We start from the raw sequence: 27,129 nt of genomic DNA on the forward strand, positions 1-27,129 counted from the left end.
GCACACGTGTACATGGAGACACACACACGTTTACTCTCAGTCATGATGCACACACACCTCCATCCATGCCATAGGCTCCAGAGAGGGAACTGGCGTGAACTGACACATGGGTGCTCAGGCAGAATGAGACCCAGCCCCTGTGGCCATACAGGGGGGAATCTGGCCTGAGGCAGTCTGAGCCCTGTGGGGTACAGTGGAGGGGCAGCCACCCCTTCTGTGTATGGAGGGTGTCTGAACAAAGTTAGAGGGCAGGGTTGCTCCCTGAGGAGCAGACCAGGCACAGTGCAGTGGAGTGGGGTGCAGGGTGAGGCTGGAGGGGAGCAGGGGCGGAGTGGATGGGCATGGGGACCTGCCTTCCCCCGAGGGCGTGGGGAGCCAGGAGGGGTTGGCAAGCCCCAGGGAGTAGAGACAAGTAGACACCCCCATGTCTAAGCCAAACCCCTTTCCTCCTCCAGGGCCAGAAGCCCAGCCTTGTCCCCTCTGGAGCCCAGTCTCCCCCTTGCATGTGGGGGTGCCACCCTGGCCCTGAGCATGTGAGTGATCTGTGGGCGCTGAGCCTACCTGGGACCCAAGGATGCCTCACTACAGGAGACCTTTGTCACCTGGACGGACTCTTGGCTCCTGGCAGCTGGGCTGGGAGGGGAGCAAGTGGGTAGGCAGGAGGCAGGGGAGGCAAGTCCACACCGGGCGGGCCTGTCACCGCCCCCCGCAGTGGGAGCAGCTGTGTCCTCTACCCCACACCTTCCTCCTCTGGGCCTTGGCTGCCCAGGGAACTCCCCTGGGGAGCTTTTAAGACACTGCTGCCTGGTCCTACCTGCAGAGGTTCTGAATGGCAGCCAGGACTGAGAACTGCTTCTCTGAAGCCCCATCACATCATCTACTGGGAAGGTCAGTAGCTTTTGGGTTCAGACCTCCTGTGAGCATTTGTCCCCCCTCCCCAGCCCATGTGTGCAAGGCCTCAGCTTTGTGCATCACAGTGGGGCTGCCCTGGACAATGTGAAATGGAGGCCCAGCTCTCACAGGGTTGCTGGGGACTATAGAAGGGAGAGCGTGGGTGGGGGGACTTGGCATACAGAGCCTTCCCATCGGACCTGGGTGCCTAGTGAGCACTGTGGTTACTGGCCAGCTCTTCACTCCTGGAAACTGGTCTCAGTCCATTGACATTACTGTCCCCAGGAATCGCCGTGGCAGCTCCAGTCATGCTGTCTACTCTTTGCAAGGGGGAGGACAGGTTTAAGCTGGATGCTTGCCCAGAGGAGCTCCCCGTTGTCCCCACCCAGGGTGGGCTTCCTACCAGCATGGCTGCCACTGTTGGATGGAGGAGCAGGGCTGGCCATGGTTGAAGCCTGTGTCTCCATTGGACCTCTTCCTGCCTTGGGGTGTGGCCTACCATTAGAGGAGGCTGATATGCAGGGGATGCCCATTCCCCAGTGGGCACTTCTGAGGCCCAGAATTGCAATGGGACTTGCTGGGTAGGATCCCCCAAATGGCAGACCTGCTACCATGGGAGTCTCTTGACTCACCTCAGCCCTAAGAAGAGACATGTGGCCCCCTGATCCTTTGAGACCAATGCCTGATTCTTGCCTACATTTGTGGCCTCATAATCAGGCCCTACTTCTGAGCCCCCCTACTTTGTCCCTGCTCCCCAGATACTCTACGCCCAGTCCTGTCCGCAGACCTTGGCCTGGTCTGCTGCCAGCACCAGAACTATCCTTCCTCTTCTCTCCTGCCTACATAGGCCCCCACTCGCTCCAAAGCTCCTGCCCCTCAGAGAAATTTCTCCTGATTACTCTGATCCCTGCCCTTTCTGTCCAGCTGAGAACAAGGCCTGCCCATCACAGACCCCATTACCATCAATGAGCAATCTTGTCATGAATCATTTATCTATCTGGCAATGTTCCCTGTGGCCGGGCCCTGTGTTGGGTTCAGGAGTATGGTTTTGTCTGTCTCCTGGAGCTGACTTCCTTGGAAAAAAGGGAACGAACCAACATGTCCCCTGGGTCAGATGGTGACAGAGTAAAGGGAGGGTGGCCTGGCATATTGAGGAGGATGGTCAGGAAAGGCCACACTGACATGATGACGTTTGAACAAAGTCCTGATGGAAGTGATGGGTCGAGGCAAGTGGACTCAGGGACAATAGCCAGTGCAAGAGTCCTGAGAAGGGAGCACACGGCTCCAGGAGCAGCAAGAAGGCCAGTGTGGCTGGAGCAGAGGCGGGGGGAGGTGGGAGGAGAAGTAGAGAGCTGTCGGCTGGTCGTCAGAGCAGAGGACACACGGGATGTGACTAAGGCCCTAGCAGAAAGCCAAATGTGTTAAGGGCTGCTCAGTGTCAAGTTCTGACACAATTTAATAGCTCATGGAATCCTTCCTTCCCTATTGTGGCAGGTATATTATAATTATTTTACAATTAAGGACACGAAGGCTTTGAGACATGGCGTGACTCCTGCTAGGTCAACCAACCTGGAAGTAGCAGAGCCAGATTCACCCCTAGATCTCCCCAACCCTGGGCTGAGCTCTGAGCTGTTCAGCTCAGAGGGTCAAGCCCAGGCCACAGTGCAGGCTGACTGCATTGACGGGGCTTTCCCGCGCAGGCTGGACTGGGCCATGTGGATGGGTGCGATTCCTGCCTTGCATCCTTTTTTCTCTGTGGTCTGGGAGCAGTGACAGGGTGAGAGGCTCTTGCAGGATGGACTGCCTCTGGGCTTTATACCAGGACAGAAACATCCCTGCCATAGGGGGGCTTCACAAAGTTCTATTCCAGCACCTCCCACCCCCATATGGAGGTCCTAGTCAGAAATGAAATTTGATCTGATAAGGGTGGCATGGGGTGGGGGCTGCTCAGTCAGAAAGCGGAGGCACCAATCTTGGTTTATGCAGGTTGGCCAGGGGGTGGGTCCTGGCTTGTCTGTGTGGTTGGAAGAATCGACCTCTTTGCATTTTTTTGAGAATTAATGGAAGAGGCAGTGGAGCATCCCCTGCTTCTCCTCCCTAATGGGTGTAGAGACAGTGGGATCTGGAAAGACTAAGAAAGATGAGTAAAATTTTCCAGCACCTCTCCCTTTGAACAAACCTGTTATTTGAAAATCATTTTACAGAAGGTTTATTCTAAATTCAGTTTTGTAGATTATGTGCTCCTGTCGACCAGGGGTATTCCATAACCAAAACTGACAAAACAGCAAAACAACAGAACAAAAAAACCCCACCATCCAACAACAATGAAAGAACCCTAATGGATATTTTTCTGTATTTAGTTTTTTCTTCCTTGGCTTTTTTTTCATTTATTTTATTTGTTTTATTTTGGTATCACTAATATACACTTACATGAGCAACATTGTGGTTACTAGATTCCCCCCATTATCAAGTCTCCACCACATACCCCATTACAGTCACTATCCACCAGCGTAGTAAGATGCTATAGAATCACTACTTGTCTTCTCTGTGCTTCTCTGCCTCCCCTGTGCCCCCCCACTATATTATGTGTACTAATTGTAATGCCCCTTTTTCCCCTTCTCCCTCCCTTCCCACCCATCCTCCCCAGTCCCTTTCCCTTTGGTAACTGTTAGTCCATTCTTGGGTTCCATGAGTCTGCTGCTGTTTTGTTCCTTCAGGTTTTGCTTTGTTCCTATACTCCGCATATGAGTGAAATCATTTGATACTTGTCTTTCTCTGTCCGGCTTATTTCACTGAGCATAATACCCTCTAGCTCCATCCATGTTGTTGCAAATGCTAAGATTTGTTTTCTTCTTATGGCTGAATAGTATTCCACTGTGTATATGTAACCACATCTTCTTTATCCATTCATTTACTGATAGACACTTAGGTTGCTTCCATATCTTGGCTATTGTAAATAGTGCTGCGATAAACATAGGGGTGCGTATGTCTTTTTGAAACTGGGATCCTGCATTCTTAGGGTAAATTCCTAGGAATGGATAGCTGAGTAAGGTGTGGATGTTGGTGAGGAGGCTTGAAAAGTGTCCTTTGAAAAGGGTTGAACAATTATGGGGTGTGTGTGATTGATACTATGCTTGTTGTTTTACAGAGAATTTCAGCATCTACGTTAAATGAGCCTGAACATTTCTATCATAAAGGAATTAATTCTATGCCAAATCACAATGAAGATGGGGTTAAATTTATCTTTATTTCTTGCGTCTAGCCCTAGACCTTCCAAGTCCAAAGGAGAGATCCACTGCTATACTTGCCAGCTCTCTGTATGTGCCAGTTTCTGAGTTTACTTAATTGGGTGCTGGTCTGCCGGTCCAGGTAAATCCCATCTTAGATCTCAGGTTGTAGTGAGAAACCTCTGGGCCTGGCCAGATCCTAATGAGTGTTGGAGTCTGGCCAACCTGGTTCACCCAGGGGAGGCGATGTAAGGTCCCTGAATCTTGCAAAACATCCGGTCCAGGTCAGTTCCAGGCTGGGAGGCCGCCTGGAGTGGGGTTGGGGGTGTGTGTGTGTAAAAAGGTCTAGGGACAGCCCCCTGACAGCAGAAAGTGAGCAGGGACGGCCTCTGGTGGCCAGGCCTCTGGAGTGCCTCCTCTTTTAAATATGTAATTCATAACGGTTGTGGGGCCGAAGGGTCCTGAGAGGGCCAGGCTGCATCACTCTCTTTCATATTACAAATGGGGAAACCGAGGCCCACGAAGCGGAGGTGTTTTTCCCGAGGTCATACAGTGAAGCAGGGTGACAGCTAGAATCGAACCTAGGTTTCTCCACTCCATAGATGTGACTAGAGTTCTGTTTTAAGCGCGTTCGGAGGAGCGAACCCTTTAAGCCATCCCCAAGGGGCGCACAGCTGGCGCCTATCGGTGTGTTGAGCTACAACCTGGCCCCCAGGGCGCTGCTGGCGGACACTCACGTGTGCCCCACTTCCGGGATGCTCCACTCTCCCCCGGGGCTGGTGAATCCGGACGTGCCCTCAGAGCATCTTGGGAAGTGTAGTTCTGCCGTCCTCCGGATCCCCGGAGGCGGTCGCCTAGAACTGCGTTTCCCAGAAGACTGTGCTCGCCGTCTCGTTCGCCGGGCTATGAGCTGGTGGGGCGAATCGCTCACCCTGGGCTATTTAGTTTCTCAGGGGATGAGCGACGGTGGGTGGAGGTCGTTGACGGTGCCGGTCGGACGTGGCCGGACCTGGCGGAGCCGGCCAGACCGCTCTGCTTCCGGTCCGGGGGACAAAAAACCGAGGCTCCGCGTCTCCTTTAACCGCAGTGGGCGGGGCGCGGCACCGCGACGGCGTTGCTATTGGCGGCGGTTGGGGGCGCGCAAACTGAACGGGCCGCGACTACAGCCGCTGACCGGTCGGCTCCCTCGCGCCGTGGGCCCGGTCCCGCCATGGCCGCGCCCTGCCCTGTAAGTTCCTGCTGGCAGTTGCCTCCCGCCTCGTTCCCTCGGGGGGACTGGGCGCCTGGCCCGGGTGGTGGGACGCCGGGTTCCGAGCCGGCCCTCTCCTCCGTGTGCCGTCTGAGCGGGCGCTGGGCCGGGGCCTCTGGTGAGCGCCTCCGGCGGGCCGGGCCCTCTTCGGGCCCCCAGGGGAACCATTCGGCCCCTGCCCACGGGCTGGCGTCCTAGTGGGGAGACGCTAGGTCGGTCTGACTGGAGGCGTGACCTGGGCCCGCGCTGGCCTCTCTGGCCTCCGCCCCGCCGTCCTGAGCAGCGGGGTGGCTGGGTGGGGGCTTGCTGAGGGTACACCCTGCCCCGACGGGTGGCAACACCAGGCCCCGGGGATGCCCTGGGTCCCAGGTTCCTCCAGAGGCCAGAGGGGAGCACTCCAAAGGCCCCCTCTGAGGGTTGTTTCGGACCTGATTGGCCTTCTGACTGGCTTGAGAGTTGGGCCCCTGCAGCCGTCTCTGGGGACTTGGACACCGAGACAGGGATGGGGCCTTTTGACCCCCGACTAGTGCTCTTCCGACAAGTACCACCTTCCCCTTTCCCCCATATGTAAACCATCGTTGGAGGAGATGAACCACAGAATCGGGGAGAGGGTGCTGGGAGATTTCAGGGGCCCTCTGGTCAGTGGTGGTCCTGAACTTGCTTCTGCCTAGGGAGCCTAGAGGTGAGCACTGTTCTACCCGTTCATCCGAAGGGCTCAGGGCCAGTTGCTGCTCTCTTGGGGACCCTCACCCAGCTGCCACTCCCTCTCCTGTTGAAAGGAGCGCTCTGGCAGGTGTGTTAGGGTGGAGCTGGGCCCAAGGCCAGGGGGCCTTTGTTCTTGCTGTGGATGTGGTGGCTTTTCTCTGCCCCAGTAACTTTTTTTCTCAAGAGGAGACTTTGCTGGGCTTCCTGGTGCACCCAAAATGCATCTTTGAGATTCTGATGTTTGGAGTAGGGGCTGATGTTTTCATAGCTGGGATATAACTCTTGCGAGTACTAAGACATGAGCTGCTGTTGTACGGCGGAGGGAATCACTGCAATATTAGCTACATGTTTTCCTGAGTGGTGTCCTGTAAGACTGCTCCTCTGACCCTGGGTGGAGTGGAGATGGTGGTGATGTCCCCCACCCCCACCCGGGGAGCTGTCCAGGGCTGATCTTGACCTTTGGGTTCCCTGTCCAGTCTGCAGTGGGGCTGAGGGTACAGGATCTGAGATGGGGGATGCCGAAAGGCCCCATTTTCTCTCATTGGTTCTTTTTAAAGAATGATTTTATTGAGGTATTCACACCATAAAGTTCACCCCTTTAAAATATAAAGTTCATTGGTTTTTAGTACATTCACAATGTTGTACAATCATCACCACTAATTCCAGAACATTTATGTCACCCTCAAAGGAACACCTATACCCATTAAGGAGTCACTCCCCTTCATCCCCATTTCTCCCCTTGCCCCAGGCTCTGGCACTGCTAATCTATTCTCTGTCTCTATAGACTTACCTATTCTGGACATTTCATATAAATGCAATCAGACAAAACGTGGCCTTTTGCATCTGACTTCTTTCATTTAGTGTCATGTCCTCAGTGTTCATCTACCATGTATCCTGTGTCAGTACTTTGTTCCTTTTTATTGCTGAATGCTATTATGTTGTGTGATTGTACTACATTTTATTTATCCGTTCATCTGTGATGGTTAATGTAGGTTTGTCTGCCTTTTGTATAGTATGGATAATGCTGCTATGAATATTTGTGTACAAGTTTTTCCTGAGAACATGATTTAATGGGGTATTTACCTAGAATTTCTGGGTCATTTGATAACTTTAACTTTTTGAGGATCTGCCAGACTTTCTCTACAGTGGCTGTTTTTTTGTGTGTTTTCAAAGATTTTTTTGTCTATTCTGGCTGTTTCACATTTTCCTATGAATTTTAGGATCAGTTTGTCAATTTCTGCAAAAATGGTACCTGAGATTTTGATAGCGACTCTGTTGAATCTGCAGATCAATTTGGAGAGTATTGTGTCTTAGCAGTATTGAGTTTTCCAAACTACGGATGTGGATGTCTTTCCATTCTGTCCTTTTCAATTTCTTTCAATGATGTGTAGTTTTTGCCGTGTTTTGCCCTTCTTTTGTTAAGTTATTCCTAAGTATTTATTATTTTTAGTGTGTGATAAATGTAATTATCTTACTTTTTTAGGGATTGTTCATTGACCTGGGGGTTCCAGTAGATTAAGAGGAAATTGAAGTCATTTTTGGTCTGTTTTGGGGACCTCCTCTAGGCTGGGGTACAGAAATAAAATTGATTTTGAATACTGATTTTGTATCCTGCAACATTGCTGAACTCATTTTAATAGTTTTTAGTGGCTTGCTGAGGGTTTTCTATGTACAAGATCTTGCCTTGAGCATTTTTAAACCCTCCTGGCTTTTATAGGAAGAGTCTTGGCCCTGGGGAAGCCCCTTCCTCATCCAAGCTTCACACATTTGACCCTGGCTCTCCCCCAGGAGGACCCCTCGCTGGAGAGGCATTTTAAGGGTCACCGAGATGCAGTTACCTGTGTGGACTTCAGCCTCAACATGAAGCAGCTTGGTAAGAGGAGGCATCTTGTCCTAGGCACTAGGTTATGAGTTGAGAAAGCTGTTTCTACCTGGGAGGTGTGGGGGTAGCAGGGCACAGTGAGGACCCAGGTGCTTTGTCTAGACTTGCATCTTGTTACACCTGGCCAGCTCTCTGGGCACTGGGCTTTGTGAGCTCCATTCTCCATGTAGAGTGTGAGGCTCAGAGAGGTTGGGGGCTTTGCCAACATTCCACAGCCTTTAAATTTAAAGGTTGAACTGGGTTCTGGGCTTTTCCCTGCACACCCCAGCCACCGCTTGGGTCTGGCCTGTGGAATGGGCCCCAAATAGTGGTTCCTTTTCCTTGTGTCTGCTTTGATTCTGTTGCCCCCGGTAATATGGGAGCAGCTTCTTATTGAAGATCCTACTAGTAACAGGCTGGGGACCAGACCCAGGTTCTCACCTCACCTGCTACCTGCATGCTGCAGCTGAGTACCACTGCTCCGTGGCTGCCTGGGGGTCAGACACAGCTATCATAGCTGTGGCTTTTTCATTTCTGTGGACGAGGTTCTCCTTCATCCTCCGGTCAAGGTCCCCTGCCAGAGGTTGCTGACCTGGGGGTTGCAGTAGATTAAGAGGAAATTGAAGTCGTTTTGGGGACCTCCTCTAGACATCTGATTGAGTTGGACCCTCTCAGTGCCTAATGTGGGAGGAGTATTCTCAGGGACCCCACTGGGATGAGTTTTCCCAGAGACCCCTGCGGTTGTAGCCCAGGGCTGGCATGTGAAGGGCATCTGTTGATCTGGTTCCCATGTGGGCTGCTGCTTGGAGGGTCGACAGCCCATAGACTTCCCTGCTCACAGTCACTGGAAGTGTGGCCTCTCCTCATGGGGAAGGATAAGGGAATGCTGCTCCCTTGACCCTGCCACCCCAGTGTCCTGGTGGAGGCCTGAGACCTGCTGGAGCTGAGGGTTATGGGGTCCCTACCTCTCCTCAGCCAGTGGCTCTATGGACTCATGCCTCATGGTCTGGCATATGAAGCCCCAGTCACGTGCTTACCGCTTTGTGGGCCACAAAGACGCTGTCACGTGTGTGAACTTCTCCCCTTCGGGACACCTGCTTGCCTCAGGCTCCCGAGACAAGACTGTCCGCATCTGGATACCCAACGTGTGAGTTGAAGACTGGGAGGGGCTTGTGTGTGTCTGAAGCCCTGGTGCCAGAGCTGTCCACACCTTCGCTCTGGACTGGTCGCAGTGGGAGGTGCTGTCAGAAGCTGGGGCTTCAGTGGGGGCCCTTCCCTCGGGGTTGGGGAGAGGCTTCTGGCTTGCCCCAGCCATCTGGAAAAGGATCCACCTGCCATCATCCACGTGGGTGGGGCAGGGGGTGGGGGGAAGGCCACGCTCTGCGCCTGCTGGGGAGGCTCTGGCTCCCTTTGTTGGGGCTTGTGCTCAGGTCTGCATTGACTTTGGGAGGGGCTCCTGAGGGGTGGGAAGAGCGTCCGTGTGCTTATGGGCCCTCGTGTCACTGTTCTGGGTTTGCTGACTGGATACTTGTGCCTGCAGCAAAGGCGAGTCAACCGTGTTCCGTGCACACACGGCCACAGTGAGAAGCGTCCATTTCTGCAGTGATGGCCAGTCCCTCGTGACAGCATCTGATGACAAGACAGTCAAGGTGTGGGCCACTCATCGCCAGAAATTCCTGTTTTCCCTGAGCCAGCACATCAACTGGGTCCGCTGTGCCAAGTGAGCATTGTCCTGCCTGGAGACCTCAGGGCGACGGGTTTGGGGGCACAGAGGCGCTGCCCCGGGCCACTGTTTAATATTCCTGAGCCTTGGCTTCCTTATCTGTGAAATGGGAACAGAGGCTCTTAGGTTGTAAGTTGTTGAGAAGCTCCACGAGCTGCTGCATGACTAGCTAGTTCATCCATCGCCAGGTACGGTCGGCTGCCTGACATCTGTTGCAGCCAGAGCTAGTCCAAGGGGCCACTGGTTAGCAGTGGGAACAGCGGCAGCAAGAAGCGTCACTGCCACCGCTGTCTGTTTCCCTCTGTCTCTTGTGGCGCTCCTGCAAGCTGGGGGTTATCGTTTCTGTTTCACAGTGAACAGTGCAGTATCTTGCCCCAGGGCACATGGTGACTTAGTGGCTGAGCTGGGATTTAGTCCACGTCAGCTTCTTAGAGGCGGGTTTTGCTATAGACCCTGATCAGGTGGGCACCCAGGCTTCTGAGGAGGGTCGACCCTTCATTGGTGTGGGAGCAGTGCCTTGGGGACCTTACAAGGTCCAAGAACTGTAGGCACCGATGTGCCTACTTCCAGCTTATTGTATTCTTTTCAGCAGAGATATCACATGTCAAGTGTCTGCCCCGGAGGAAGAGATTGGGGGGTGTCTGGGGATGCTGGGAATCCCTGGGGGTCAGACATCAGGCACTGTTGCAGTGTTGTTCTGGGGACCTGTGCAAGTTACTTGTTCTCTAGGGCACCCAATTCCTTTCTCCTGGGAGGCCCCTGATTACCTAGGAGGCCTCACTGTCAGACTCCAGAGAGCAGGTGTCTTATTGACTCATTCTCAGAGTCAGAAGTAGCCTTGGGGGGCCTGCGAACAGGATAATGATGCTAAAGGACAGGTTCCAGCTGCTTTAAATGCTGACAGCACTGGGAGGCAATGTGGACACTGCCAAAGGCCACAGGCAGTGCTGGGGGCCCTAAGTGCATGGTGCTGTTCCCTGTGTACTGCTGGGTGGGCACCAGTCTTACCCATCGTCCCGAGGGAAAGCCCCTTGCCCAGGGTCACTCAGGGTCAGAGCAGGGCAGGTGGCCCTGGCTGGTTTCAGTGGGCAATGCATGAAGGTGGCTGTGGAGGACAGTGTGTGGTGCCTGTGGCAGGTGGTGTGATGTGTCTCCAACCTGGTTCAGGTTCTCCCCTGACGGGCGGCTCATTGTGTCTGCCAGCGATGACAAGACTGTCAAACTGTGGGACAAGGCCAGCCGGGAGTGTGTCCACTCATACTGCGAGCATGGCGGGTGAGTCCCCAGACCTGCCTTCTACCTGCAGCACTCCAACTCACGGACCTAGGTGTGCACAGGCCCAGGGGCCTTCTGTGGGGGCTGTACTTCTTCCCGTGTGGGTGGAAGGCTCAGCCTCACCCTTGCCTCCACATATAACAGGCGCGCTTGACCTCAAAGCATGTCTTTTTTGGGGCCTCCCTTTTCCATTCACTTTCTAGTTCACAGAGTTGGGACACGTTTGACTGAAAGCAGCTGAGCCCAGATCCCCAAAATCATGTTAGCGTGTCACTTCAATGGTGATGACTCTATCAGTGAAGGGCTTACCAGGTTCTCGTGGTGGGTGGGCTCTTCACATGTGCTGTGCCATCACGGCAGTGGGGGGCCTGCCCTCAAGCGGGGACTTAGCCGTCTTGGGTTCCTAATGGACCCCAGCTTCTGCCCTCAGACTGGGAGCCCAGGTGAGAGGTCTTCCTGGGCTGACCATGACCCCAGCCTGTCACTTGTGGGTATACGAGGAGATAGGTGAGCTGGTGGCCCTGGGGCCCTGCTGGCCCGGCCTGGCCTGCCTACGGCTCTGACTCTGAGAGCCCTGGAGCAGCCTGCTGCCCACTTCTCTGCTGGTACACGAAGCTGATTGATGCTGGGACTTGCCTCTGGCAGTCCACCTCAGGGCACTATAGCCGCTGTTCTCCACCCTCTCCTTGGTCTCCCTGGGCCACCTGGTAGTGAGATGGGGCAGAAGGGAGGTCTTCTGGGTTGAGGGGGCAGTTGAGCAGCAGGGAGAGTGCTCTGAGCCAGAGCAGCCTTCCTCTAGCACGTGCTCCCTTGTCTTTCCAGCTTTGTCACTTACGTGGACTTCCACCCCAGCGGCACATGCATTGCTGCCGCGGGCATGGACAACACAGTGAAGGTGTGGGATGTGCGGACGCACCGGCTCTTGCAGCATTATCAGTGTGAGTGTCCACGAGCAGCTGTGGTGGGACAGTGGGGCCAGCTGTCTGGCTCATTGCTGTGGTGCTTAAATGGGCCTGAAGATGGCCCTGGTCAGTGGGGGATGTCCCAGGTGTGTTGGGTTCAACAGGGGTGGGTAGTCTGTGGTTATCTTGGCATGGAACCTTGGCCAGGAGATGGATGGTGTTGCCTCCTGGCATCTACCACACCTCGTGGGGCCCATTCATGAGTTGACAGTCACATGCATACTGCAGGGCCAGATGGGGAGTGCCTGTGGGTCTCTGGCCTGGGCTCCTCCCGAGGGCCACTTCTCAGGGGCAGCCCATGCCACTCCCCTCCAGGGCCAAGGTGACAACTCTTGACCTATGGTGAAGGGGGCAAGTCTGTCAAAAGAGGTCAATGTTGCTGGGACTTTAGCCACCCAAGGTCCCACTGTGCCCCTCACAGAGGTGGAGCCATGAGCCAGAGGGAGGGTCAGCTTAGCCAGGCACCAGCCTCAGGGCAGCCCAGGGACTGTGTCCCATTTCATCATAGCCCTTGGAAGGCAGGCAGCAGGCATTGACATGGGCCAGTGTCAGGCTGCAGGTGGGCGAGGGTTGGGGGCAGACTGGGGTGTGATTAGGGTGAGACAGCTTCAGGTACTGGGGTCTGGGGCTCTGCGAGAGCAGGTGCAACTGAGCAGGGCCAAGAGTCACCTGGTGTGGGCATGGGATGCAGGGCAGGGAGCTGGGGAGGGGCCGCAGGAGGGATGGGGAAGCAGGCGGGTATGTGGACTAAGGTCTTTTGAAGACCTGCAGCCACTGACTTGGGATTAAGTTAAAGTGCATGGACTCACTTCCAAAATTAACACCTGAAAATGGGAAGGTCTTGTTGGGGCAGAGGTGTAGGGCCTGGTTCAGAGCTGCTCTGCTGATGCCTCTGCAGCTCCTCCTGGCGGACGTTTGAGGACGGCACTTTCTTGGGGTAACTGAAGTGAGCAGATTTCCCAGAAGGGGGAGTGGGTCCTGGTCTTGCAAAGCACGGTGAAGGGTGTGCTCTGCAGCCAGCCTCAGCCAGCCTCAGCATTCCTGGTTGTGACGCTGGGCAGGTCACTTGATGTCCTGGGCCCTGGAACATGGATGGGGCCTGTCTCACAGGTGATGGTCCCGCCAAGCACTTGGAGGTGCCAACACCAAGCAGGCCCCAGGTAGGTGTGCATCCTGTGCTGATGGTGCTGGGTGAGTCCCAGTCCTGGGGCCAGGAGGCAGGTCTGCCACCTGCCCTGTTGGTTTAGGCCCGCACTACCCTTCACCACCACTAGGTGGCAGGGGCCAGCCGCAAGAACCCTTCTCTCCCCACAGGTTCCTGGGGTTTGTGCCTGATGCTGCTTCAGAGCTTCTAGAACCAAGCAGCAGTGGGGTCTGCCCTCTGCGTGGAGCCCACACTTCTCCCTCCGCACCTTCAGGTGCCTTTCTCCCACTCTGGGCTGGGCTAGGGTGGAGAGTGGGCACGCCTGCCCAGCTGGCTGGGCTTGTGGCAGGTGGGTGCCGAGTGCTGGAGGGAAGGCCTCCTTTGAGTGGGGCCAGGAGGGAGGGCTTGCACAGGGAGGGAGGGGCAGGGAAGGTGGTGAGGCAGCGCGGTGGTCAGGGGTACTGGCTGTTTCCTGTCTGTAAAGGGGATGGTGGTCAGGCCTCCCTTACAGGGTTTGTGAGGATGTGAGGGAGAACCCATAAGGACTCTAATGAAGTACTGGGGACATGGTTTGTGTTATGTGGGAGTTGACACTGGGAGGAGAGAGTCTATAGGTGACCCTGGGAAAGACCAGGCGCTCCTTTAATGGGTCAGCAGCCTGGGCTGATGTTTGCAAGCAGCAGGTACCCATGAGGGAGGCCCTTGAATGCCAAATTCTGGACCAGGTCCTGAAGATGCAGCCTGGCCGGCTGTGCTGGGTCAGCTCTGGTACTAGTGTGGGCATCAGAGAGGACAGTAGTGCTGAGAGCCCTCCTGGGTAGGAAGCCTGGAAGGAAAGGTCCACAAAGCAGACAGAGTGAGTGGGGGGCCTCCCCCTGAGGGGGTGCCCTCCCCCCCCTGCACTGGAGGGCAGAGCCCCGGGAGTAAAGGAGCACTGACTCTAATGAAGAGGGTGGTCAGGAGGTGGAGTGACATGGAGCCGCCAAGGGGAGGGGGTTGCAGGGGAGAGGCCCCGGGGTTCCTGAGGGAGCAGGCTTGGCAGTGGGTGGGGTGCCAGGTCAGTGACTGGCAAGGCTAGGGACAGGCTGGGTGGCCTCAGACAGCATCAGGGCCAATTCCTGAGGGGACCTGCAGTGTGTGAGACTGATGGGCTCTGCAGAGAGATTTCAGTGGGTTTCTGCCAATGTCCTTTTCTCTAGTGAAGAGCCACTCAGTGAGTCTGCAGCCTCTTGTTCCTAAGCCACCCCTAGTATAGATCTGAGGCTTTGGGGGGCTTGGATACCCCATAAACAACCGGGTTCCCCCGTGTGCCCTGCCCAGTGCGTACGCATGGTGGGTACTTCCAGGGCAACAGACATATCCCACCCCCTCTAGGCTCATCCTCTGGCTCAAGGAGAGCCAAGCGGATCTGCCTCATTGGCTGGGGCGTGCCCTCACCCTCTGTTGCCGGAGGGACTGGCCAGGTCTGCTTGCGTCTGGCGGCTTCTCTAGAGAGCTCCATGCCTGAACCTTTGTCTGAGGGGCTCTCCAGACCTGGAGGAGCAGCTGCTCCCCATCTGCACAGGTGCAGGGAAGCTGTGTGGAGGCCGAGTCCTCAGGAAGGGCTCCCAGCCCTCTGGCAGGAGGTGCCTGGGCTGATTTCTGCTTCTGAGCCCTAAGAAACCCAGGGGAAAGTTTTTAAGGACACAGTGACTTGCAGTGTCTCCTGGTGGCTAGATGAGCACCAGGCACTCCTGAGTCGGCTTTGGGCATATGAGGCTGATGGGCTCTTCTGAGAATCTGGTTCATGATTCTGCAGGGGACATTCAGCTGCCCCATGGTCACACTTCATGGACGGCACTTCCTGTCCTGTGTGGAATGTGGCTTTGCGCTCCAGCAGGCAGCTGCTGCCATTGGCTTCAGGCAAGGAGTTTATTGGCTCTGGCCTGCCACTGTGAGGAGCAGTTCTGATTTCCCAGCTCAACATGGAGTCTGTGGGGTTGCCGGGCCTGGGAGTGCCAGTCCTGTGGAGGTGTGTTAGGCTCCATGTGCTCCAAACCCACGGTAAGACTTTGCAAACACCGGTTCCGGAACCCAAAGCATACTTTGCAGTGTGTAGGCACATGCAGGTCCGTCATCTGGTGACAGGCCTGGGTGGCCAGCAGGGCAAGCTGCTCCCCATTTCATAGATGGGGGTTTGAGGCTTGCCCACGGCCACACAGATAAGAAGCTATGAATCTGGGTCTCCATCTCAGGGCCTTTGAGTCCATCGTCTGTCCACCATCCCACACTGGGTTCCTTATACTGTGTGGGCTCTAGCCATTTACTTCCCCAAGGCCCCTGGGAAGGCTTGGCCTGGACCCCTCCAGGAACTCCACTTAGAGCTCAGAGGCCCAGGTGCTCTGTCTGCCTGTCCTTAGCACATCCCTGGAGCCTCACCCTGCCCCAGCTATGGTCACAGAGAGTTTTAAGGCAGCTGTGTAGCCAGCCAGTAGGCAGGCCTGTGCCCTTTGCATGGTATTTTGACCCAAAAATGTTGCTGGGGGGCGGTGCACTATCCTACCTGGTCTGGCCAGCTTATTGAGCCATTACCACCATCCTAAGTGGGCAATTTATATGACATTTGCAAAGAGGAAGTTTTTTTTTTTTTAATCTATCATTTTCTCTAAGGTATTGTTGATATACACTCTTATGAAGGTTTCACAAGAAAAACAATGTGGTTATTACATTCACCCTTATTATCGAGTCCCCCCCCAAACCCTATTGCAGTCACTATCCATCAGTGTAGTAAGATGCCACAGATTCCCTACTTGTCTAGCTGACTTACTGTCTTCCCTGTGACCCCACAAACACCATGTGCACCAATCATGATACCCCACAATCCCCTTTTCCCTCCCTCCCCACCCGTTCTCCCCCACCCCTCCCCTCTGGTAATCACTAGTCCCTTCTTGGAGTCTGTGAGTCTGCTGCTGTTTTTTCCTTTATTTTTGCTTCTTTGTTAATACTCCACAATGAGGGAAATCATTTGATACTTGTCTTTCTCCACCTGGCTTATTTCACTGAGCATAATACCCTCTAGCTCCATCCATGTTGTTGCAAATGGTAGGATTTGTTTCTTTCTTATGGCTGAATAGTATTCCATTGTGTATATGTACCACATCTTTATCCATTCATCTATTGATGGACACTTAGGTTGCTTCCATATCTTAGCTGTTGTAAATAGTGCTGCGATAAACATAGGGGTTCATATGTCTTTTTGAATCTGAGAAGTTGTGTTTTTTTTGAGTAAATTCCTAGGAGTGGAATTCCTGGGTCAAATGGTAGTTCTATTTTTAGTTTTTTGAGGAACCTCCATATTGCTTTCCACAATGGTTGAACTAGTTTACATTCCCACCAGCAGTGTAGGAGGGTTCCCCTTTCTCTGCATCCTTGCCAGCCTTTGTTGTTCCTTATCTTTTCTATGTTGGCCATCATAACTGGTGTGAGGTAATATCTCATTGTGTTTTTAATTTGCATTTCCCTGATCATTAGTGATGTGGAGCATCTTTTCATGTGCCTGTTGGCCATCTGAATTTTTCCTTTGGAGACAGTTCTGTTCATAGCAAAGAGGAAGGTTTTGAATGTCCTGTGCTGCTGACGTCAGAGCACCTTCATTGTATGAATCCATAGCCCTTTGTAAACCCAAAGCCACGTGTCACTGGGAGGGTGCATCACGACAACCTACCCTGTATGAAGGGGGCCAAGCCCTTTGTTGGAAATGGCGGGGGGGGCTTGGCCCTGGCATGGCCTGCCCCAGAAAGTTACCCCCTACTTGGGCACCTGGGGTTGCTCTGGATCCCTTGGCCAGTTTGGAGCCCATCGGGCAGTGGGCCAGGTTTGGTGAGGGCTTCTACATGCAGAGCTGTGTGGGCAGAGTGGATCATAGGTACCCAGGTGTCTCTGTAGGCCACTTGCTGCCCACAAGCTGTGGCCAGTTCTCAGTGCTTAGGGGTAGCATTTGCAGCAGCCGCAATCCCTCTCTGGACTCCTGGTAACCTGTAGAATCTTGACGTTGGTATATATCTGAGCCTGAGTTGGAGTCCCTTGTTTGGGGTAGAGGTGGGGTGGGGGGATAATAGCCAGGGGCCCACAGCTGCACCCAAATGGCAGTCTGCCATCTGTTATCACTGCATGGAAGCAAGAGAGGGCCTTTAGCTTGGGGCTTGAAGAAACGTGGGTTGTTCATGAATGAGTAGTCACTGCTCAGGGCTTTGTGACAAGAGGCTCACCCTCTGTGCGGCAGCCCAGTCTGCATGGAGGACTGGCATGTAGGGATGACTGTTATGAGGAGACCTCCCTGGAATGGCCTTATTGCCCCTACAGAGCCAGCGAGGCTGCCCTAGGCTGGCAGGGGCAGTGGATGGGGCAGTAGAGCCAGTGGGGAGAGGCGAGGAGGTCCTGGATCTGGTGCATCCCCAGCGGCCTGGCATGCCTGGCTGAGCCCTCTTCTGGAGTAAACGTCTCCGATGACCCCACCCAGCGAGGAGACCTTTGATATTCCTGCCATTTGTCGGTGCTCGGCTTGTGGGGCCCTCCTCTGGGGAAGAGGCCCTCCCTTGGGTGGGTCTGGCACGGTGGGAGGTTTTGATGTGATGTCAATGCCCTGCCCACTGTTGCTGGGCTAGCTGTGTCTCAGCTGGGGCGGGTGGCACCGATGCCCTGCTGGCTGCCAGGGGCTGCGGAACGGGGAATGGCGCGCCCCATGGCTTGGAGGCAGGTGTGCCTGAAGCGGCATTTAAAGAGGCCCAAGGGTAGACGGGGGCGTGGTGAGGCCCTGGGGACTGCTCGGGCTTCCCTGCTGTGGTGGAGGGGGAGACTTGCCCGTGGGACTTCACATGGTTTCTGTCCCCCTCCCACCCCACCTGACTGCCAATGCGAACCCGAATTCTGGAGAGCGTCGCTGGCCGCTCAGCCTATAGAGGCACTGGCTGAAGGACCTGCAGGACCACGATGGGCTAGACATGCTTTCCTGCCCCCGAGCGGAATGTGCTCTTGCTGGGGGCAGGAGACCTTCACTTTCCATGCTTCACTCTGCTGTGTAATCACAGTGACTGGATCCTGATGGTCACACTATTCTGCAAGTACGTAGAATGACAAGTCCCCTGTCCCTGTCCTCCCCACAGATGAACCCTGTTCCCCATCTGGAGCTTCTATCCCCACCCCTCCGCGGGCCTGCACACTAGGTGCGCCCCTCTGCGCATGAGCAGTGATGGTCTCCCTCTGTGTGTTACTAATGTTCTTTCTGCTCTGGCTTGTGGGTAGTGTCCATTTTATTCCTGCTGGCATCGGCTATGGCTTTATTCCTCTGCACGCCATGCCCCAAATTTTGGTAAACACTGAGGGTGCTGGTCCCCTCCCCCATGGCCTCGAGTGTGGGCAGTGTGCCAGGCTGTGGGGGTCTGTCCTCTGCCTCCAGGAGTTGGCTGTGGAAACCCTGTGAGCCCTCTCCAGGCTGTCCCTCAGGGGAGCTCCTGCTGGCTGGAGTGGCCAGGCATAATGCTGTGTTATGTAAGGCCCTGGCTGCTTTCCCTAGGTGTGCTTGGGACCATGCATCCACCCCCCCAGGGGCATCAGCACTGCAGCCAGCCTGGTGTCTTGAGGGGTCTGTGCAGCCACGGGACCTGCTGAGGGCTGTTCCGTGGTGGCTGCATTCACTGGCCCACCCGTGGCTGGGAGCCTCAGAGTGCCAGGATGAAGGGTTGGCTTTAGAATTTGCTTTTACATGTTCAGCAAGTCTGCCTTGGCAGGGTCATGGCTGTCTCAGCCCCACGGGGTCCCTCACCAGGCCCGTGGTGATGGGTACAGAGGCCCTGGCATCTTCTACAGCTGCTCTGAGAAGCTGTGATGCAGCTGGCCCTCACACTGCCGTCCTGGGTGGCTTGCTGGGGCACCGCATCCACTCACCCACTGCCTTCTGAGTCCACCCAGTGTCAGGTGCTGAGCCGGGAGCTGAGGACCCACACAGCCCCTGCCTGACACAGCATGTGGTCTTGGGAGAGACCCAGCCCCGAATCCAGCTGTACATACACGCAAGCCTGCTGTGAAGAGCATGCTGCCCAGCAACTCATGGTGTTTCAGGACAATCAGGGGGCCCCAGTGGGCAAGTGACCCTGAGCAGGGAGCTTCAAGGTCAGGGGAAGACATGGACAAGTCTCCCAGGCCCATGGGGAGCAAGGGGTGGAAGGGCCAGATCTTGGAGAGTAAGAGACACCAGGATGGACAGTGGGGCTTGGGTTGAGGCAGTGGGGAAAGTGTCATGGGTGGGGTTGAGCCACTGCATGGGTAAAATCACAGGACTGGCCTGCACGGGATGCTGGGGGCAGCAGAGGGTGCCCGAGGGCTCCCTCTGTGCAGAGGCCTCACAGGCTTAGCCTGGCAGCAGCCTCTGAACCCCCAGCACTTGGGTGCCACGTATAATAGGGAAGGAGAGACAGGCTCAGTGTGGCAAGGTACTTACTCAGGGTCACAGGGAGGACTTGGGGAGACTGGGATTGGAACCAGGCCTGCGTGGCTCCTGAGGGTGCCAGCCGTTGCTCGCCTGCCCCCACATGCAGGGGCATCGTCTTGACATTTCAAGGGTCTTGTTTTCTATTTGGTTTCCCTAAGTAGCAATGAGGAAGACAGATTGAGCCCAAGGCTGAGCACTCTGGTTTGCTCTGCTCAGCTGCTCAGCTGCTCAGCGTGGTGACAGGTGGAGGGATCGCTGGATGCGTCTGGCCTGCCACATGTGCTCCCACCTGCACTGCCTTCTCCTCTGTCTGCCTTTGGCTCGGGCTGAGTCTCCCTCTGTCCTTCGATCAGGACAGAATCCTAGGCTGCTCTCCTAGGAAATCCTTGGGGGTCCCCAGGGCTCCTCTGAGCCGCAGCCACCCTGTGCTGAGCCTCCACTGGCCTCAGTCACCTGCCTTGAGGCTGCAGCTGGGCTCTTGGGCCTCCAGCCAGTGCCTGATCGAAGTCCTCTCCCTAGTGCACAGTGCAGCGGTGAATGCCCTCTCGTTCCACCCGTCTGGAAACTACCTCATCACGGCCTCCAGTGACTCCACCTTGAAGATCCTGGACCTCATGGAGGGCCGGCTGCTCTACACGCTCCACGGGCATCAGGTGAGGACGCCAGCCTGGTGTTGAGCGGCATGCAGTGGCCAGAGACCCGTTCAGGGCTGGGTTCACCTGAGGTGGCCCTGCCCTTGGAGCCCACTGGGGGTGGTTCCTGCATCCCCTCATATCCTGAGCAGTGGGGTGAGATGCAGAAGCAGGTTTGCTGCCCACAAGGCCTGTGGCCTCCAGCAGAGGTGCCAGGCCTGGTGCTGTAGCTGAGGAGGGAGGACAGGAGTTAAGTTGGAGGCGGTCTGGACATCATTGGCAGACCTCCCCCGGGGGCCAAGTGGAATCTGTCCCCTTGTGACCTCAGGTGTCCCTTGATCCGGCGGTTGGGCAGAACCTGGAAGCCATGCCCTGAAATGCCATCGGGGCCTCCTGGGGTTCTGCAGAGACTGACGCCTCTAGAGACAGAAACAGCAGGTGTCTCACAGAGGCAGGCATGAAGGAAGGAGGTCTCCCTGCACATTAGTTGGAGAATGCCTGGGATTGAATCAAGGGAGCTCCTCTCTCAGTGGCCTTGCCAGGGCATCTGGGGGCCTGGGCTCCCTGGGCGGGCAGGCTGTGGTGAGGTGGGCTGCCTGCGGCTTCCTGGCAGCTGGCCTGGATGCGGGCCTCACCCCCAGGAGGTGTGAGCTGTCTCTTGCTGCGAGTAGGCATCAGAGTGTCTCCTGTTGGGATGCCACCTCCACACCCAAGTGGGCCAGGAGGCTGGGACCAGTGCGTTTCAGTTTGTCCCCCCTCCACCTGTGACCAGGGGGCAGGCAGGGTGGAGAGTGGGGATGGGCTCTCGAGGCTGGGGGAGGCCCTGGGTGCATGTGTGTCTTGGGCTGGCAGCCAGATGTGAGGTGTCTAGCCCAAGGCTCTCCGGATCCCACTGCCCACTGAGGTGGGGCACATGGGGGCGTTGGCCATGGCTTGGTGTAGGGTCATAGGCCTTTCCTGCTTCCTTAGGACCTAGTGGCTGCTTGCTGCCCTCAGCCCATGGTGACTCTCGTCCTCCCCGTTAGAACCACGTTTGATGTACAGGACCAGCGGCCTGTCCCCCCAGGGACCGATACACTTAAGTGTAACACATGGCCGCTGGGGTGGGGGGACTGCTGCCCTTGATGTGAGCTGCTGGGGAGCCCCCTTTGTTAGCTCTTTGGCAAGCCAGCTATTTAGACAACCCCGAAACCAGTTTGGGTTTTATAACTGGGGGCATTTGGAAACCAGGAAGCAGCAGCTATACCCAGAAACGTCATGCAGACAGGTGCACCCCAGCAGTCGCCGAGGGCTTGTTCTCCTTTGGGAGGGCTCTGGAATGGCTGCCTCCTCAGCCTGAGAGCCCTCGCCATTCCTGGCTGGGCAGCAGCACGCACAGAGGGGACCTGTTTCCATAGTCCTGCAGGAGTTAAACCACATGCTGCATGGCTGCTGTTGCACATGGAAACGTGGGGACTAGGCTGAGGGGCGGCTGGTGGGAGGGCTCACACAGCCTGTCTGGTGGGTGCCGGTGCCCAGCCTCCTGAGGAAACACCCCAGTGTTTGCAGGAATGACCAGCTCTCACCCTCCTGGTCCTAGTTTGGGAAAACCACGGGTGATGTGTTCTGAGCTCTAAGAGACTATAGTGGGAGGAGAGGGCATAGGCGTTGGGGTCAGAGTCCAGCTGTGCCTACTACCCTGTGATACTGGGCACGATGTTGACCTTGCTGAGCCTTTCTCACCCGTAAGAACACTCCTGTATCTGCCTCCTAATGGGCAAGGATGTGTCTGTGTCACCCAGCTCCCCACACAGTAGGTCCTCACAGATTAGGACCCCTTCATCCCCTGGAAAATGATCCCATACTGTGGGTGAAAGGCTGTTTTTGTTTCTGTTACGGGCTTGGTGCTGGCACCATGCGTGGGCAGGCAGTGTGTGCTGGGAAAATGAAGCCATGGTAGGGGGCTCTGATGACTTGACCCTAGTTGATGGGCACGGCACCATCACCATTGGCTTCTCCTTCTCCAGGATGGGGATCCCCATTTCCCCAGCTCCCACTCACCCATGGGTGGGGTCTTTCAAGGGCTGATCTGGGTTTTTACTTTGTTTGTGGTTCTGTCATCTCTCCCAGAACATCCTCTTGCTTTGGCTTCTGTTGTCACACAGCACCTGAAACTTGTGCCCTGGTGGGTGGCTGCTGTGACTCCCTCGACCCACATGTGTGTGCCCCACCGGCTGCCCTGAGCAGGTTTGGCCTGCTGCCCCTTATTGGTTCTGCCCATTGGGTCATCTTCTCCAGGGCCTGACTCCTGGAGGGTGGCACTTGGCTTCACAAGGTGCCAGTGCCCTCCACAAGGCTCTGAATGTCTTGCTGTGGGGATTTGAGCAGGACAGCTTGCTGGATCCGGGACAGGCTTTGGGGTGTCTGGCTGCAGGGGATGCCAGGGAAGGGCTTTCTTACCAGCTATAGCTGCCATTCAAGCCTCGTGCCCTGAGCGAGGCCCCCATGGCTCTGTGTAGCAAGTGAGGGGGCAGTGTGCTAGAAATCCAGATTTATTTTTCTGTATTTTTTGAAACATAATCTCGAGCCATGCTCATTTGGTTTAAGTCCCCAGAGCTATTTGGGAGAGGATGGTGGGCGGGTTGTGGGTGGGAGTTAAATCTGGTGTTTGTGGCTGTGCAGTTAGTGTTCGTGTCACTGCGGAGCGACTGAACTGCACAGGAACCCATGGCACATGGTTCCACGTGGCCCCAGCTGACCCCCAGTGCAGTGAGCAGCCATTGCTGAGGTCCCAGAAACCCAGACTAGGGCTGCTGTCTGCGCCCAGGCCTGTGCTGGAGGCTTGGTTGTCCTGACATCACAGGCTCAGAGCATGGGGTCCACCGATGGTCCTGGGAGCGGCCATGCCAGTGTAGGCGGGGGCCAGCCCGCGAGGAGGAGGGGCGGCAGTGTGGCAGAGGGGCTTGGGGGCACGTGAGCCTCATCCCTCGTTCCTTGGAGTGTTCTGCAGCTGTTGGGGGGCCCTTTCATCCTGGGGAATTCCTTCGATGCTTGGGAGGCTCAGACCTGGCTTGGATGGTTGGGTACCTCCTGGGAGAGGTGAAGGGATATCAAGAGGGAAAGGAGCTCATTGGCTCTGACCCAGGTAACCAGGAGGCCAGCTTGGCCCTCTGTCCCCGGCCAGCAACCCAGGGTTGGGGCTGGGAGTAGGTGTCCTCGGCCGTGGTTGGGAAAGAGCATCGGCATTCTTGGGCAGCAGCTCCTCCCAGAGGCCACTCCTTGTGCACGGGGCCACCCCTAGGACACAATAGGCAGCCCCCGGCAGCCTCTGGTAAGCGGGTGTGGGAGGCCCCCCTGGGTGGTGGTGGGGGCTGCGGAAGAAGCGGTCTTCTGGGCTGGATTGCTGTTTTCTGCCTGAGCACAGGGGTCAGAGGCCACAGCACCCACACCCGAGGCCTCTCAGGCCTTGGTGTCCGTGTCTGTTTGATGGCCACTCTTCTTTTACCTCTGACTTGGGCATGTCGTGTAACATTCCTATTTATTTGCTGGCAGCCAGTGAAAAGCATTTCAAAACCCTTGCAAGGGGTTGATGGGTGGGAGTACCCACCTGGGCCTTTGCTAGCACAGCTATGTGGACACAGCGGTCAAAGTTCAGGCATGCAGGGGCCTCAGGGAGTCAGGTGAGGGGTGAAGACAGTGGAGAGGTCTGGCCAAGCTGCAGGGGCTACGGGGTCTAAGCACTGAACACTCCTTTGTTTTTTAAATTCTCTCCATTGACACTTGCCGTTTAAGAGTGATGAAACCAGACTGTGCAGGTCCCTTGGGACTGGAGGTTGGCAAGGCAGAGGTGGGTGTGGTGAAGTGACTGAGTGTGGGTCCAGCCAAGCTCAAGGGCCAAGTGCAGCTAGGTCTGGAGGGAGAGTGGAGCAGGAAGCCAGGCTGCGTCCGGCACTCGTGATGGTCAAGCAGGGTCATCTCATGAAAGACTGACAGGCCAGAAGCAGAGAGGGAGGGAGGAAGGGCCTGATTGAGCCTGTGAGGTGTCCCTGCCAGTGGGCCAGGCCTGGAGCCCGATGAGGGTCAGGACCTCAGGCAGGTGGGCACCTCTGGAGATCGGGGCAGGTGGGCTTCACATTGAGGGAGGCCCTGCCAAGAGGTAATGCCCAGAGTCATACCAGGAGTTGCTGCAGAGGTCCCCGGGCTTGTCTGTGGGAAGAAATGACTCGGCAGCACCCCTGCCCTAAGCTGGTGAGCTAGGCATCAAGAGTGACTAGTTAACTAACAGGAGGAAGCTACCGTGCAGCCAGGGTGGCCTCAGAGACACCAGCGCGCCCAGGCCCTGAGATTTGGAAACTAGAAGGCATTCCTAAAGATTGCAGGGTTGAAGGGAAAACTGCAGTGGAACTCAGCACTTGGTGGTGAGTGACAGTGAAGATACAGCCTGTGGGGCACTTCAGGGATCTGTCTAAGGTGGTAATCAGAGGCCAGTTTGGAGCCCCCAGTGATGCGACTTAAAGCCAAGAGAGGTTGGAAATCACTGAAGAGCCCAATGCAGGAGCCTGAGGAAAGAACGTGGACAAAGAGAAGAGCTCGGCAAGCTCACAGCGCCCAGGGCCCACCATTCTTTGGGTGCCCTGGGCTGCCTTCCTGGGCCCTGGGTAGGTGGGCAGGAGTCTTTGTGGAAGGCCGCTCTTCCCAGGAGCACCGAGGTGCCTGGCACGGGAGCCGAGCGGGCCTCTGGAAGCAGGGTCTGTCGGGGAGGACTGCGGGCGCCTTCCCCAGAATTGCCTGGCACTTGGAGCTTTCTGGGGAGGCTGTAGCACTTCTGACCTGGGGGGCCCCCCCGCACCGCCCTCTGGTCCTGGCCGCCCTGCTGAGTCACATTCTCTAAGTGTGCTGCCACTTGGCCTCCAACATCTTGCTCCCACCTGGGCATCTGGTGGTTGAGTGACAGTAGGGAAGGAGGCCGATCCACGAGTATTTCATCCCGTAGCTGCTGTGCCTTCCTGGGGGGCAGCTCCCTTGCTGGCCTCTGGACGGGCAGAGGGCCCAGCTGCCTTGACACGCCACATACGCTCTCCTCTTCTCTCTCTTGCCTGATTTGCTTTTCCTCAGAATGAAGCTAGCTTGTTGTTTTATTTTCCTGTTAGGGCAGCAGTGCCATATACTTGTTAAAAAAACTCAAAAGGCTGGGAAATTACAAAGACTTCCAAGAACGAAGGAAAGGTCACCTGAGATTGCAGCCCCCAGGTCCGTTAAGCCTTGGTTGCCGTCCCCCTGAAAGGGAATTGGAGTGACGCACGCTCTGCCCCCACCCTGCACTCAGGCCCTGCACAGGCAGCCCCGATGCCTCGCAGCTGCATCTCACACGCACTGATGTAATGCATATTGCTCCCGCCAGCAAGAACGAGTCTCCTTCGTCCTGTTGGGTGGCTGCACAGGACTCCGGCTGCTGTGGTTCCCAGCCCCTGGGGCCCAGCTGCTAGAGGTGCCGCACGAGGCACTGGTTAGGCCTCTCAGGCACTGCTCTGCCCTCTTGGGCTCATCGCCCTCAGGCAGGGTAGACATGCAGACAGCATGCTGAAGAGTCGGTGGGTTAGTCCAGGGGAGTGACTGAGCCAGCCGGAGTGCCCTGCGTTGGCTGGCCTGGCGCTTCCTGTCCCTGCCATCACGGGCCCCTGGCGGGGGAGGAGCATGATAGATTAGGGACATGTGGGTGGGCCCAGGCCCCGGGGCAGCTCCGCCTGCCTCTTTGGGACCATGCTCCGTGGCCTCAGGACCCCTTTCCTGCCCACAGCTTGTCGGTCATCGCTAGCACTGACTGGAAGGTGCTGCCCAGCACCCCTCTTGTCTGTGTGCTGCTGCTCCTATCAGCCCCACTACCCGAGGCTCCTCATATTGGGGCTCTCTTGCTGTTCCCTGTGCTGGTCTGGAGGAACTGTGGTGGCCTTTGTGACATGTCCATGCTGTCCTCATCTGGGAGAGAATGTCTTTGATCTTTTATCTGGTTCTGCCTGGGGAACGCCAGGGCCGCTGTACTAAAAGCCGGCAAAGAGGAAGAGATGGCTGGTCGGTGGCGGTGTGCTGCGCAGATCCTTCTGTGTGCACCTTTCTGGGATGGAGCTCATGCTTGTGGGGAAGAGCCCCCTCTTTACTGGGAGAACATGCTGCCCTCCTCTAATCCCTCAGAGCGTGGCCTGGCATCAACCTTTGAATAGTCATGTGGCTGTTCAGCAGCTGGGATGCCAGAGTGGGCACATCTCCTCCCAAAGCCTGAGCATAAGGATAATGACATGCACGTTAGCGGGATGTGTCATGGTGCTTCTCTGCCCAGTGGCCCCCCCTGGGGCTCTACACTTCTTTGGTCAGCTGCTGGGTGTGTGGGAGAAGCAGGGCCTGGGTCAGGGGACCGACTTCTGGTCCCAGTGCTGGGCCTGGAGCAAGTCAGTGTACCCCTCCAACCTCCAGCTTCTTGGGAAGTGGGGGTGGTGATGCCAGCTCAGCAGGCTGCCAGCATGGACTGTCCTGCACATCCCCCTCTGCCCGGAAGCGGTGGCGCTCAGGTCTGGCCACCACAGGTCCCTTGGCCAAAGGCTGGGGGTGGCCGTGGGCCAAATGAGGCCTTCAGCCCTTCCCTGCCGCTGCTAAGCCAGGAGCTTCTGATTCCTTTTGCAGTGACCTTTGGTGCTCTTCTGGTGTGTTCTCCTATAGGGTCCAGCCACCACTGTTGCCTTTTCAAGAACAGGGGAGTATTTTGCTTCTGGAGGCTCTGATGAGCAGGTAAGTAAGGAGTGGTCCCCACTGATGCTGGGCTGAGCAGGGCAGGTGGTGCACACGTCTGGGCTGCCGGGTGTCACCAGCTTCCCCCATTGAGGCTGAGGATGGGGTGGAGCGCTCAGACCCCAGGCCCCTGCCTCCCAGGCAGTTCTCCTGCAGGGCTGACCCCTGGCTAAGCCAGCCTGGGTTGTAAGGAGTCTGAGCTATCATTGCCATGAAGAAGTTAAGACAAAGCTTC

The 27,129-nt window shown here is 56.2% G+C and overlaps 1 protein-coding gene across 8 annotated transcripts in view; it reads left to right on the top strand.

The window, feature by feature from the left end:
• Positions 1–27,129, top strand: part of POC1A (POC1 centriolar protein A) — a 72,910-nt gene that overhangs the window by 13,255 nt on the left and 32,526 nt on the right. For 4 of the 8 annotated variants that reach the window (XM_057486869.1, XM_057486868.1, XM_057486874.1 and 1 more), the window contains exons 3-9: positions 7,861–7,945; positions 8,909–9,080; positions 9,474–9,653; positions 10,824–10,931; positions 11,754–11,869; positions 20,023–20,156; positions 26,826–26,894. In XM_057486869.1, the coding sequence (XP_057342852.1) occupies positions 7,861–7,945; positions 8,909–9,080; positions 9,474–9,653; positions 10,824–10,931; positions 11,754–11,869; positions 20,023–20,156; positions 26,826–26,894 (864 nt within the window). Of the gene's footprint in view, positions 1–5,039; positions 5,347–7,841; positions 7,946–8,908; positions 9,081–9,473; positions 9,654–10,823; positions 10,932–11,753; positions 11,870–20,022; positions 20,157–26,825; positions 26,895–27,129 lie in introns of those variants that run through there. The other 4 variants (XM_036877932.2, XM_057486864.1, XM_036877924.2 and 1 more) reach the window with 4 other exon arrangements.

Source organism: Manis pentadactyla, chromosome 1 (assembly GCF_030020395.1).
Source record: "Manis pentadactyla isolate mManPen7 chromosome 1, mManPen7.hap1, whole genome shotgun sequence".
Taxonomy (NCBI): Eukaryota; Metazoa; Chordata; class Mammalia; order Pholidota; family Manidae; genus Manis; species Manis pentadactyla.